Genomic DNA, 14,556 nt, shown 5'->3' with positions numbered 1-14,556 from the left:
AAAAAAGGAAACAAAACACATTTCAGTAAGACAGAGAGAATACATATTTTTCTCTCTTAATTCATTTTACAATAAATTTTTATGCACTATACCATAGTATATTATTACTATAAAGTGTTATTTGGTTGCTACGACTACGACTCATTTTGATATGATTATCCATTTATGATGAAATTGTAAGATTATTTTAATTAAATTAGGTGGTTATAACTCATTATCCATATATGGCGTAAAAAAAAAAAAAAACTCATTATCCATATATGATTAATTAAGTTGTGAAATTATTTTTAATTGAATGAAATAATTATAATTTATTATCATAAAATTATTTATCTAAAATGAAGTTGTTAGATTTAATACCAAACATAATAGCTATTCAATTTTATCCATTCAAGATATAATTTCATAAATTTCCTAAAAAGTTACTAATACGGTTCCCGACATATACTTGGCAATTTGTCCTTACCAAATTGAATACTTTTCCATCGTGACATTAGCCGAATCCACCCCCAATCCTTCCTTTTATTCCCCCTCTCTCTAAATCTATCTCCTATATATATATATATATATATATATATATATATATATATATACATACATGTATACAAACTAAATTCTTCACCAATCTTTCTCTTACAAAAATGACTAGATTTTCCCTCTTAATAATCCTCCTAACTCTCACAATCACCCACACTACCGCCCAAAATGTCTACGACTCGTTTGCCCAATGCTTCTCCGACACCAAAATCCCCGAATCCGAAATAACCACCACCCTCTACTCCCCAAACAGCCCCTTATTCCCCACCCTCCTCCAATCCTACATCCGCAACCGCCGCTTCAACCTCTCCTCCACCCCCAAACCCACCACCATCATCACCCCCACCTCCGACCTCCAAGTCGCCGCCGCCGTCTCCTGCGCCAAGCGCCTCAACGTCCTCCTCAAAATCCGCAGCGGCGGCCACGACTACGAGGGCCTCTCCTATGTCTCCGCGACTCCCTTCGTCGTCCTCGACATGTTCAACTTCCGCTCCGTCGAGATCGACGCCGCCGCCGACTCCGCCTGGGTCGGCGCCGGCGCCTACCTCGGCGAGCTCTACTTCCGGATCTCGGAGCAGAGCCGCGTCCGCGCCTTCCCAGGTGGCGTCTGCCCGACGGTCGCCGCCGGCGGCCACATCAGCGGCGCCGGCTACGGCACCATGATGCGGAAGCACGGCCTCAGCGTCGACCACATGGTCGACGCCAAGATCGCCGTCGCGGACGGCCGAATTTTAGACAGATCATCCATGGGCGAGGATCTGTTCTGGGCCATCCGCGGCGGGGGTGGGGCCAGCTTTGGCGTAATTATTAGTTACAAGATAAAGCTGGTCCCAGTCCCCGTCACAGTAACCGTTTTCCGCCTCGAGAAATACGAGGCGGACAACGCGACTGACGTCTTCGGCCAGTATCAGAATTTCGCTGACACGACCGAAGACGACCTCTTCGTCAGGGCGCTTCTGCAGCCGGTGACGAGAAGCAAGAAACGGAGCGTGCGCGCGACGTTTATCGGGCTTTACCTCGGCCGGGCCGACGAGCTTCTCCCGATAACGGATTCGGATTTCCCGAAACTCGGGCTTAAAAAGTCCGATTGCCGGGAAATGTCATGGATTGAATCAGTTCTATTTTGGGGGAATTTTGACAACAAAACATCCCCGTCTGTACTGTTAAATAGAACGCCGGATTCCGTTAACTTCTTGAAACGGAAATCGGACTACGTGAAGAAGGCGATTTCAATTTCCGATTTGGAAACAATTTTCAATAAAATAGTGGAAATTGGGAAAGTGGGGTTAGTGTTCAATCCGTACGGGGGTAGAATGGCGGAGATTCCGGAATCTTCGACGCCGTTTCCTCACCGCGCGGGGAATAAATTCAAGATTCAGTATTCGGTGAATTGGGACGAGGAAGGGGAGGCGGCGGACAAGGACTACGTGGAGCAGATAAGGGAGATGTACGGATTCATGGCGCCGTACGTTTCGGAGAATCCGCGGGAGGCGTATCTGAACTACAGAGATTTGGACATTGGGACGACGGATAACGGCGAGAACAGTTACGATGACGGAAAAGTTTACGGCGTGAAGTATTTCAAGGGGAATTTTGATAGGCTGGTGAAGGTGAAGACGGCGGTTGATCCGGATAACTTTTTCAGGAATGAGCAGAGTATTCCGGTTTTGCCCTTTCGTGGAGGGAGGAAAGGAGGGAAATAGAGGGGTAAATTTGGATACGTCGTTACACAGATTTTTGTACTTGTTTATAATTTGTAGTACTGGTATTTTTTTTAGTTTATGAAATTTTAATGAATTCGGATATTACTATATTTAATTATCTTTTCTGTCTTCCCGGATTTTATTTTGGTTGTGAGAAGTTGACCTTGATTTATTAGTTGGATGAAATAGTACTTCCTTTTATCATTGTACTGGATATTAATCTGCGAGTGTGTGGAACATAACCTGTCTACGACGATAATAACTAGTACTTTCATTTGTATTCTCATCTCTCTAATAAGGATCTGATGAGTTGGTACTCCCTCTGTTCCTAAGATAAGTGAGCAAAAACTTTTAGGAACATAATTTAAGGATTTAAGAAAATGAGGTTTTATTAGTAAAATGGAAAGTGAATAAAGTAAGAGAGTTAATAAAGTAGAGAGAAAAATTAAGAGAGAGAATACCAAAAAAGGAAATGACTCATTTATCTTGGGACGTCTCAAAAAGAAATATGAGTCGTTTATCTTAGGACGGAGAGAGTATTATAAAAGTTGGGCTACTATTTTGTCACACTAATTACCTGCACTAGGTCGGTGAAGAGTTACGCAAGTATTATTAGGGTTTATTATTATTATTAATAATTATTGTGTGTGTATAAATACTTCCATGAGTGAGAAAAAATTAATGAAATAAGGGTCCCACTTATATATACTAAGTTTTAAATGAAATGTGAGTGTAATGAGTTTGGAACGTGGGATTATATATCATTTATAGTAAAAATGAAATGGAACTCCTATTCGCGGACGAACGAAATGGAAAAACAAGACTCCTATTCGCGGACATAGAGAGTATATGCATATGCGATTAAAGGAGAAAGAAATCTTGATTACAAAGATTCTACGGACGGAACTTTGTGGGGTCGGACAAAATGAAGGCCGTTGCAAATGTCGTTTGTTGTCGTCAGCTAAAGAAAATTTTCTTTCGCAGTTGCATCAGGTCTAATCCAACGTTTCCGTTGGCGCAGATGAGGCTTAGGATCTGGCCGATGGGCTTCAATTAAAATGAAGGGGATGATGCCAAAGATAACGTCGTAGGCGACCTACATCCCGATGGACGTCCTAATAGAGAAGAGAATCATGGAAGTGACATATAACAACCACACTGTTAAAACACAAATTTTCTTGTTAAGTATGTCAACAATTCCTTATATAATCTGATAAACAAGCTCATTCGTAAACTCACCACACATTAACATCAAATTTTATGTATTCGAGGGTATAGAGCTATTTTGGGAGCGATAACAACTTAAAAAGGCCTAATATTAATATTCTTAGTATTAATTAAAAATGAAACAGCAGAAAAACATTGATAAGGGCCTAATTTCAACTTATATAGGATCCATTAAAGAGTAATAGGTATGGACTCATATTAGGCCCACAAGGCATAACCCAAATGTGTTTCTATGAGTTTACCTAATAAATAGAAATCGAAATATTTGTAAATCTAATTACTAGTAACATCAAAAGAAAAACCATATTCATTTGCTACGAGTTTCCATTTTGTTATCATTAATTTTAATGATGGGTGTGGACGTGTGGTTTACTATTATCATTAATTAGGACTTAGCGCATGTTTAGTTGATTACTAATAATTTTAGTTCTTAGCTAATAGCCAGCCCTGCCTGATCTCTATATACCAATAAACAAATAGAAATCATTGGCAACTCATTAACTATTCATTTATTTGAGTTATAAATCACACAAACTCACGCTCACGCAACGTTTGTACATCGGTGTTTTAACCTACTGATCATTTATGATAGAAACGTCTTACCAATTTAGCTAAAATTTATAATCGACTAACTAATCGTTCAATTAGTGATGAGACACAATGCACAACAACTCTCTAAGCCGGTTAAGTATTTTACAGCCAATGTTATGCTACATATATACCTTATGTGACCACTTTCGTCGTGCGTGGATATCGCTCTCGTTTCGTCCAAATTAACACTATTATTGATGTATTAAGTGTTCAATTTAATTAAAATTAACATAATAGTGACAATAACAAATTTTAAGGTGTTAGAATCAAAGTAATAATGCCATAAAAAAATGTTACACTATATATCTATACCTACCACTATAGTACATGGAAATTTTGTTTAACATCACTAGTTTAATTTGCACCAAACCATGACAAGAAATGCATACAACTAAGTGGGATTCATCTGAGGAAACTACTTTGCGGCAGTGGACGGCTTAGCATTCATCATAATGCAGAAACAACCACTCCACTACCATCTTAAATTTCATTTTTCAAACAAGTGGGCTTAAATTTCTGCAAAAATCTCTAGATTCTTACAAAAGTGTTTTATTCTCAAAATTGTGGTTTAGAAAATGATTTAGTGGTGTGTTGTTGCAAATAAGCATGATTTAAACATGTATCTTTTTTAGTTTGGTATGATTGTGTAAGATTTGAACACCTTGAGTTAGTTTAGATATTGGTTTATGCTCAAACCATGTGTTATTACTATTTGATTGTGTTGATAACTCCTAGGGTTAACTCGTCTTCAATTTATCATTGTATGAACACATTTGAGTATATAGATTCTCGAATTCAATTATGAGCACACACTGCAATCATTTTGCTGTTGTTGTAGTCATGGTTTTCACCCAATGTCATATGTAAGTTTTCACACGTTAGAGCATATTTAGATTCTGTAAGTTTTCACACGTTAGAGCATATTTAGATTCTCGAAATCAATTATGTCCACTTTCTATTTTTAAAAATATTTTCATCATACTTTACGCTACTAATAAAGGGGGTCTCACTATCAACTAACACTATTTAAATTATTTTCTCATTCTCTCATATTTTTGATAATTTGGCAGTAAAATTTGTGTCATCCCAAAAGTCCCTATTTTTAGCGGATAGGGAGAAGTATATATTTTTGCTTACAAATGCTTACAAATAGGGATGCCAATTGGGATAACCCGCTCGGGTTCGGGCTATTTGGGTGCGGGTTATTCGGGTTGTGAATTTTTCGGGTTATAAATTTTCTGCCCTAACCCTAAATCTTCGGGTTTTGAGCTAACCCACGGGTTATTCGGGTCAAAAGTGATCTTATGTGTTACTTTCTATCCAATCCAATATTCTAACTTATAAAAAAACATATTATAGCAAATAGTAAAGCTTATCAAAGTGATCAAGAGAAATAAAATAATAGCAATTGAAAATTGAAACAAAATGCATAAACATATCGCTAATTAGTAGCACACGTGAATCTGACTACAATTAAATGTAAATCATGCATGAGTTGAATGACATATTTAATTGTATACCCAAAACATAAATTCTAAGCAGCTAAAAAAAGTATTGAATATAGATAGTAGTGTGTCAAAAAAATAAACTCTATGGAGTTGAATGACATTCTTCTACCGGATCATTGTCTTCGAGAGAAAAGACGTAATGCGGCGTTTAATATGAGTACATATTAATAACATCTATATTTCATATAACCCTAGCTTTCAATTTGAGAGAGAAGACGTAATTACCACATATACTTCGTATCAATGTTGCTTTCAATATTGTAATTACCATATATACTACATATAAGTATAAAACCCAAAATTTTAATTATATTTTTATTTTAAATGCTCAACCCATGGGCTAACCCGCAACCCACCCGGGCCAGCCCGCATAACCCTCCGACCCAAACGGGTCAGCCCGTGTAGCCCTATTCTCCATTTGGATTGCGATTTTCCAGCCCTAACCCTATGATTTTACCGGGTTATTCGGTTCAACCTGCGTGTTTCGGGCTAATTGACATCCCTACTTACAAATCAAGCATGGTTTAACGATTTAATTAGTTATTGGGCCACAATTTTATGCTTTGTACCAATAATGAGTTGTATTTAGGGACAAAATAAAAAATTAAGAGTACAATTATTAATATTTTTATATAAATATATTAACAATGATACTAAAAAATTATTAATGTCGTACCCCTTGTTTAACTGTAGGACCCAATAACTAATCTACCCATTCATTTATAGACACCTCGAAGGATGAAACCATACACCGAGAAATTTAAAGTTGTTTCATACTCAGAACCAATGATCGATCCTCTTACGTTCAGATAAGAATGAATGAGTCTCTTTTCTCAACTACTATTAATTTATAATTATGGTTAATATATAAACTTAATAGCGGCACTTTGTATTAGAGGCTTTGTGGTGTGCACACGATAATGGACAGAGCATCCACGAGCAACCCATAACCCCAACATTTCCGTTTGGGCAAATCAATTAAATAATATCAATATTTGTTAAAACTCTTAAAATCTTGTCCCATATCGACTTGATGATAATCTTAATTCCTAAGTGTGGATAATCCTCCCACTTATAAGATCTTTTAAGGGGTGATTGGTCCATTTCTAATATGGTATCAGAGCGGGTCCAGGTCGATGATGAGGTTTATCTATTTATCTCTTCTCTTGCCTACCCGCGTGATGGAAGTTTGATGTGTCATTCCGGCCCTCCTCAAGCGTGTTAAAATTCTTAAAATCTTGTGGTGATGATCCTAGCTCCTCTACGCGTGATGGAAGTCCGATGTGTCATTCCGGCCGTGTTTAGTGATGATCCTAGCTCCTCTATATGTGTGTGGAGTGTTAAAACTCTTAAAATTTTGTGTGATGATCCTAGCTCCTCTATATAAGAGTGGATAACACTCCTACTTGTAAGCCCTTTTAAGGGATGAGTGGCCCATTTTAATAATATTTTATTCCATTTTCTAATTTCAATTTTAAATTACTTTCTTTATTTCAGCATCTCAAATGGATAATATAACGAATATATGTGCACGAAATCTATATTTTCCTCATCAGAGTATCAGCTTGTTTTTACAATGAGTGTTATTTAGAAGTCTATCAATGAAATTATAATAAATTATTTTGTCTACATTTAGAGAATTTCTATTTTCAATTATTACCGTATTTGGAATAATTTCTTGCCCAAAAGTAACAGTTTATTGCTAGCATTCTTCACGCATTATGCATAAATTCTCTCCTTAATTAATAATTTAAGATACTCCCTCCGTCCAACGTTACTTGAGGCGTTTCTTTTCTGCACGGGATTTAAGAAAGTTGTGTTTAGTGAGTTAAATAAAGTAAAATAAAGTAGAGGACAGAATAAAGTAAGAGAGTAAAGTAAAAGAAATAATGAAGTAGGTTTGATTAGATGTTTTATTTTTAGTAAAAAAAGATAAATGACTCAAGTAACTTGAAACACTTAGAATGGAATACGACTTAAGTAACTTGGGAGAGAGAGAATGTTTTAATCAAAAGTTAATGATTATTTCCCCATAAGATAGAGTGGTATGATCATTTTTTTTTTCAAGCTCCAAATCCAAATCAATAAACTCGACCAATATATTAATGTGGCAAAATGAGTCCAAAAAGAATCAATTAACATGACATCTTAGCTACCTCATAGGCACCCTTGAAGCAACAAATGAGATGATATTAGAAGGCAAGAAACATAATTCCTACTAGAAGAAAAAAGTGTCTTACAACATGGCCTAAAAAAATCTTGCAATTTCCCAAAGCAATATGTGCTTCATTCCTCGGACACATAATCACCAGACCCTCACAAATGTCCAATTCTTGCTCGTGACAATGAAATTAGGTCACACCACCATCAACCAAAGAAACCACCAAAATCTATATATAGTCACTCTCTCTAATTAAAACAAATCAATTAAAGGCAACATGGGATCTCCGACCTCATTCCTTCTCACACTAACCCTAGCAATTCTTGCACTATCTTTGCCCACATCTTCCCAAACCATCCAAGACAAATTCTACCAATGCATTACTCTTAATTCCGAGCTCTCCATCCCTTTCTCCACCGCCTTCTCCGCCCCCGACAACGCCTCGTTCACCGCCCTACTAGAATCGTCCGCGCAGAACCTTCGGTGCCTAGTCTCCACCGTGCCCAAACCCGAGCTCATCTTCACCCCCTACACCGAGAACCACGTCCAAGTCGCAGTCACCTGCGCCAAGGACCTCGGGGTCCAACTCCGGGTCCGGAGCGGGGGTCATGACTACGAGGGCCTCTCCTACATCTCCACCGCTGCAAATGAGCCCTTCATCATCCTCGACCTCTCCCGCCTCCGCTCCGTCACAGTCGACCTCAAGAACAACAGCGCGTGGGCCCAGGCCGGCGCGACCGTGGGAGAGCTCTACTACCGGATCTCCCAGCGGAGCAAGACCCACGGCTACGCGGCCGGCCTGTGCCCCAGCCTCGGCATCGGCGGCCACATCACCGGTGGCGCCTATGGGACGATGATGCGGAAGTACGGCCTCGGCGCCGACAACGTGATCGACGCGAGGATCGTTGTCGCCGACGGCCGGATCCTCGACCGTGAGTCGATGGGCGAGGACCTCTTCTGGGCCATCCGGGGCGGGGGCGGGGCCAGCTTCGGCGTCATCCTCGCGTGGAAAGTCAAACTCGTCCCGGTCCCCGAGACCGTCACCGTCTTCACGGTTCCCAAGACACTCGAGCAAGGCGCCACCCAGATACTCTACAAGTGGCAACATATCGCCGACAACATCGACGAAGACCTTTTCGTCCGAGTCATCATCCAGACGGCCAAAACCGCCGGAAAAGACGAGCGGACGATAATGACGCTCTACAACGCCGTCTTCCTCGGACGAGCCGACCGACTACTCCAAGTGATGCAACAGAGCTTCCCGGAACTCGGGCTCACCAAGAAAGACTGCACGGAAATGAGCTGGATCCAATCCGTCCTCTACATCGCAGGCTTCCCGGGCAACACCCCACCGGAGATTCTCCTACAAGGAAAATCCCTCTTCAAAAACTACTTCAAAGCCAAGTCAGACTTCGTCAGAACTCCCATACCCGAAGAAGGGCTCCAAGGGCTATGGAAGAAGCTTCTAGAAGAAGACTCCCCATTGATGATCTTCAACCCCTACGGCGGAACAATGTCGAAGATTCCGGAATCTGAGATTCCGTTCCCACACAGAAAGGGAGTGATCTTCATGATCCAGTATCTGAGCCTTTGGAACGACGACAAGCCAGAGACGGCCGCGAAGCACGTGGACTGGATTCGGAGGCTGTACAACTACATGGCCGCGTACGCCTCCATGTTCCCGAGAGAGGCGTACATCAACTACAGAGATCTCGATTTAGGAGTGAACACAAATGCCACGAGCTTCATACAGGCGAGCTCGTGGGGAACGAGGTATTTCAAGGATAACTTCAACAGACTCATCGAGGTGAAGACGAAGGCCGATCCTGGTAATTTCTTCAGACATGAACAGAGCATTCCTACTCTGCCATTGATGAAACAGAGTGAGGAGAAGAGCATGATGCATTGATTTCTATTTGCTTAGTAAATTAATGTAAGAGTTTTAGAAGTTATATGCTATGTTTGAATCTTAATTTTATTATCAAGGATTTCCATTTTCATTTTTTTAACTTTAATCATCCTAAAAAACAATAGATCATCTCAAATTGAATGGAATTTCAAAAAAATTGTACATATTAATAGCAGTTCCTAAACAAGTAGCTAAACACACACTCACTCCATAGCAACTTACTCAATTGGATCCACAAATTACAAAGGTGCAACTGCTCGGAAACTGCTAAGGAAACACGACGTACATTTTGAAGCTGGACGAACCAAATGGTGGATACGAAAAGCTCGTTGGAGAAGGCGACTTTAGTAGCTTATACTAATGAAAGAATCCACTGCAAAAAAAAATTATCGACTCTTCCCTTCAACTTTTGATGGTGGTAGAGTTCCGAAGACCTTGTCCCAGAACGAGGAAGTGATGCCGTAGCCTTTGTCCTGGATGCGGAAGTGGTGGTTTAGGTGATATCTCTGCATAACAAAGAAGGGAAAGTCGCATTACAGCCACTCTTCGGGAATATGGCCTAATGTGTAGAACCAGAAATGGAATGATTCATTCATATGTTTACGAGAAGGGCCTCATTTTTACCTTGAGATTTTTCGGGAATTCACTGATTGGCTGCCCGTGGTGCACGTAGTAATGAGTAACGTCGTACATCACGTAACCAAGAAGTATACCAGCAAATAAAGCAGGAGCAGTGGAGGGAGCAGACACCAATTTAATTAAGTTCCAGAACTGCAATTGATGTTTGGTGAACAAATTGAAAAATTAGAACATAATTTGCAAGAAAGATACAATCTTTTTGGCTGGAAAAGGAGAGGAGTGTTTGTTACTTGAAAGGCAAGAGAAAACATACTGGAAACAAAAGAATTGCAGTGGCGGCAGGTGGAAAAACGAGGCGTAGACCGTCCATCGGGTGCTTGTGGTGACAGCCGTGCAGAAGATAATGAAGTGTGTTGCCCCTGTACGTCGTTGAGAATTTCAGTGTGTTTAGTAAAGACGAGATGGTAGGAATCGAGATACATACATGAAGACTAAGATGACGAATTGGAGAAAGGTGTAAGAGCAAACTCACACATAAGTCTTCGTCTCAATGTGGAAGAGGAATCGATGTAGGGAATATTCCATCAATGTCCAGGTGAAAATGCCAAGGGCCGCCACTAATGCCACATCAAGAATCGTGTTACCCATATAGATGGACTTCACGAGGAACCAAGCAACGACCGGAAGCCAAATAAGAGGAATGTACCACCATTTGTTCTTTGTCAAAAACTGTTCAAAGAGAGTGTTTAGTAACTTAAAAAAACAATGGAAAACAATTGCATAGCTATAAATTTCTTCTCAGTGAATAACATCAATACCTCAACAATGTCATTTCCAAAAAATCGAGGGCTTTCTTTGCAGACAATCGGCTGGTGAATCCACTCCTGATAATCCTCACCAAGATGGCCAACCTATGAAGGATCAGAGAATTTGATTAGAACAAGAAGAATGAGAGATGTATAAACAGGATTGAATACTCGAAATACTTTTTCCTAGGTCACCGTCTGAAACTGTGACAACAACCATTTACTTTACAATCACTGACTACCAACATTATGGCAAGAGTCATGTATAGCATCAAAGGTAACAGCCACCATTCGATTATTAATGATGGAAGAGAAAAACACGAAAGATTCTAGGCACTACGCAGAAAAGTTTCAAACTTCAGAAACACAAATTCAACCAATCCATTCATGATTCATCAATAAGCAACCCAATCTTACTTGGAAAACAAGGGGTTTGTTTAAGTCAACAGTAAATCCCTTTGCCACCATCTCCGTTCACGTAAACTACGCCTCTGCAGAGTAGACGGTAACACCACAATTAGGCATAGTATACATAACAGGTTTTGGTACTAAGTCATTCTCAATGCTCAAAAGTAATCAAAAGAACATATTTTTCAGCAAGAAGATAATCTAAAACTCTCGAAAACAGCTAAATTTACTATCGAAATCGACAAATCTCTCTATGGGAAGCTACTCCCACAATCAGATTTCAGAGCTACAGCCATTATCTTGAAGCACATTCAAGAGTACCACTAATCTTTCCACTGAGCTAATCCAACAAAAGCAAGAAAAGAGAGAAAAACCATTCAAAGCTTCTAAATATCTACTAATCCAACTGACAAATGACAATCAATAAGATGCAATGCTTATATCCAATCAAAAGCTGAAGAAACAATGCAGCCACACACAGATCTAAATGTCAATATCAACCATCTTAATCACAAAGAAGAATTACTCGGCATTGCAATTAAAGCAAAATTAATCAGTGGGTCCAAATCCCCAAGAGCTATTTCCCATCAAAACCAAAGCCAACAATCAAGATTCAATTTTTTTGAAAATCAAACTCTACCGAAATCCAATTTCAGCAAGAAATCACAGATCCAATCCAAAAAAGACTCAGACTTTACCCCGAAATGAGTGAGATAGAGACGAAGCGAGCACAATGCGGGGAGATTGAATCCACAGTCGTCGCCGGCTGAGGCAGTTGAGCAGCAGCGGATGAAGTATAGAGTGAAGGAAGAAGGATGGGAAATGGAATTGGATTGTTGATAGAATAAATAAATTAGATAAAAAAAATGTTGTTAAATCGGGATTGGGGAGAGAAGATCGTGGCCGCAGAAGAGAGGGAATCGGCCAGCAGATATTCACGTTGGATTCCTAACCGGTTCACAGGCTGGCGATTTCATGCTCACCAGCTCAAAAAATCATCATGTGATGCTGACGCCTTCATTTCTTTATTTATTAAATTTATTAAATCTTGTTATTTTATTTAGATTTATTTCATATTATGATAATATTATTGAATAAAGTTTGAGATCATGACCCCCAACACTTGTAGTCTTTGTTCAATTATGTTGGGACAAGGTTGTATTAATTCAAATTGACTAATTAATTTATAGTATATTTTCCATGTTATTGTAATTTTGCGTAGGATTGATAGACTCTTTCTATTCTATATATTTTATTACAAAATTTTCAATTATCATTCCTACTAATGGTCTTAAAATTACAAACTTTATTTGAAATTTGGAAGTATTAAAAATGAACTTAAAAATTGGTCATAAAATAATAATTTTGATCTTTGTAGTTAATTTCTCACTATTTAAGATTCTAGTGAAATCAAAAGAAACATGGCAATACAAAATGTTGAGTGCCAAATTAATATATAAGGGCATCCAACCATGTTCATACTCCCTCCGTCCCTTAAAATTTAGCACCATTTGACCCGACACGATTTTAAGAAATGTGAATAGAAAGTGAGTTAAAAAAGTTAGTGGCATGTGTGTCCTACTTTTATATATTACTTTTAAAATAAAATGTGAGTAGGAATGAGTTAGTGGAATGTGGGGTCCACTACAAAAAATTGTAAAAATAAAATGTGACAAATTTTTAGGGACGAACGAAAAAGGAAATAAGTGATAAATTTTTAGAATCGAATGGAGTATTTAATCTCTCCCTTTACTCTTCATGGGTCTCACCCTACTTTATACTCTATCTTTTAAGCCAGCACCCACAACTTTATACTCCCTCCGTCCCAAGATAAGCGACTCACATTCCTTATTAGGACATCCCAAGATAAGTGAGTCATTTCCTTTTTTGGTATTCTCTCTCTTACTTTTTCCCTATACTTTATTAACTCTCTTACTTTATTCACTTTTCACTTTACTAACAAAACCCCATTTCCTTAAATCCCGTACCGAAAAGCTTTTGCTCACTTATCTTGGGACAGAGGGAGTATCTATTAACCATATTTTTTCTTAACTTTTCATTGGTCCCACAATTTCATTCTCTTTTTATTTATTTTAAAATTCAATTAAATAATATTTTCAATTTTTAATTAAAACACTAGATTCACTAAAAAAAATATTCACATATAAATTATTTTAATTAAAATTTCAAATTAATATTCATATGGGTCATGAAATTATAGTTTTATTTTATTTTAGAAATAGATTTTTTCAGAAAAAAAATTGATTTTTATAATCAAAAATCAATTTTATTACAAAAATCTATTTTTAAAAATTGTTTCTTTGTTTAAATTGGACAAAAGAAGCCCACTCGGAGGGGTTGAGTGGTATCAAATATCGAGCAAAATGCAGTATATTTCATGGCCTGGATTCATAAATTTATTCAACATTTTTCACATATACCAAATCACCATTTTACAACAATTATCTTGAGACCAAGGACTTAGAAGATTTGGTGATTTTGTTTAAGAATAATTTGCTCGAGTAAGAGTGCATGAAAGGGTAGATGATATCCTGTAAAAGCACCTGAAAATATGTTCTTCAGTATCCACGGATTAATAAAGCATCGCCTCTAAAAGCCATTCTTGACTGGGGCTGAACGAGTCCCTCACCCTTAACATAAGTAACGCATCCTTGCATATGACCTAGGGTTTTGATCCTACGTGGCTAGTCGCAGAATCTATTTGGCTCAGTCTGAATTATACATGAAATAACGTCGTTTGATATCCTAATTCTTGAATTCGACGTTGATAGGATAAAATATGTCTTGAAGATATTCTGGGTTTTATGAATAACCGGCAGTGGCACCAATCTTCAAGTTTGTGATTTTTAAGATCACTAGTTCGTAGGAAATACAAAAATTCATCAAAAATTATGATTTTTAAGGCCAATATCCCGAGAAATTGATCACATTCTTCTCTATCACCAATAAAAGATGCCATAGCTCATCCCAACTCTTCAATCAAGGAATGGGAATACAAACAGTTTTGCATGGAGTAATTGAAATAACATATTTGGGCTTTGTAAAACTTTATATATTAAAGGGCCGTTTATTTTATTATGGCCCAATTCAAGCCAACCAATTTATA

At 38.4% G+C, this 14,556-nt stretch overlaps 3 protein-coding genes across 4 annotated transcripts; 2 read left to right on the top strand and 1 right to left on the bottom strand.

The window, feature by feature from the left end:
* The first annotated feature begins 605 nt into the window (after window positions 1–605).
* On the top strand, window positions 606–2,369 carry LOC121775355 (berberine bridge enzyme-like 21). Its single transcript, XM_042172433.1, has one exon. The coding sequence runs from the start codon at window positions 642–644 to the stop codon at window positions 2,238–2,240; it is 1,599 nt and encodes a 532-aa protein (XP_042028367.1). The 5' UTR covers window positions 606–641; the 3' UTR covers window positions 2,241–2,369.
* Window positions 2,370–7,779: 5,410 nt separating this feature from the next.
* Window positions 7,780–9,736, top strand: LOC121775501 (berberine bridge enzyme-like 13). Its single transcript, XM_042172578.1, has one exon. The coding sequence runs from the start codon at window positions 8,005–8,007 to the stop codon at window positions 9,634–9,636; it is 1,632 nt and encodes a 543-aa protein (XP_042028512.1). The 5' UTR covers window positions 7,780–8,004; the 3' UTR covers window positions 9,637–9,736.
* A 26-nt stretch (window positions 9,737–9,762) lies between these two features.
* Window positions 9,763–12,424, bottom strand: LOC121775502 (dihydroceramide fatty acyl 2-hydroxylase FAH1-like). Of its 2 annotated transcripts, none has more exons than XM_042172579.1 (7): window positions 12,128–12,424; window positions 11,439–11,512; window positions 11,034–11,126; window positions 10,748–10,944; window positions 10,529–10,634; window positions 10,261–10,407; window positions 9,763–10,142 (listed from the first exon to the last, which is right to left on the bottom strand). In XM_042172579.1, the coding sequence occupies exons 2-7, from the start codon at window positions 11,487–11,489 to the stop codon at window positions 10,023–10,025; spliced, it is 714 nt and encodes a 237-aa protein (XP_042028513.1). In that variant the 5' UTR covers window positions 11,490–11,512; window positions 12,128–12,424; the 3' UTR covers window positions 9,763–10,022. The 2 variants fall into 2 exon arrangements, with proteins under 2 accessions (XP_042028513.1, XP_042028514.1); XM_042172580.1 differs by lacking the exon at window positions 12,128–12,424 and adding an exon at window positions 11,751–11,805.
* Window positions 12,425–14,556: the final 2,132 nt, after the last annotated feature.

The sequence above is a fragment of the Salvia splendens genome, chromosome 17 (genome assembly GCF_004379255.2).
Source record: "Salvia splendens isolate huo1 chromosome 17, SspV2, whole genome shotgun sequence".
Classification (NCBI taxonomy): domain Eukaryota; kingdom Viridiplantae; phylum Streptophyta; class Magnoliopsida; order Lamiales; family Lamiaceae; genus Salvia; species Salvia splendens.
This window is presented reverse-complemented; position numbering and strand designations above follow the sequence as displayed.

Coding starts and splice junctions, on each gene's coding strand:
- LOC121775355 (XM_042172433.1), top strand. CDS start 642: ATGACTAGATTTTCCCTCTTAATAATCCTCCTAACTCTCACAATCACC.
- LOC121775501 (XM_042172578.1), top strand. CDS start 8,005: ATGGGATCTCCGACCTCATTCCTTCTCACACTAACCCTAGCAATTCTT.
- LOC121775502 (XM_042172579.1), bottom strand. CDS start 11,489: ATGGTGGCAAAGGGATTTACTGTTGACTTAAACAAACCCCTTGTTTTC. Junction 11,127..11,438: donor ACAAACCCCTTGTTTTCCAA/GTAAGATTGGGT, acceptor GATCCTTCATAG/GTTGGCCATCTTGGTGAGGA. Junction 10,945..11,033: donor TTGGAAATGACATTGTTGAG/GTATTGATGTTA, acceptor CTCTTTGAACAG/TTTTTGACAAAGAACAAATG.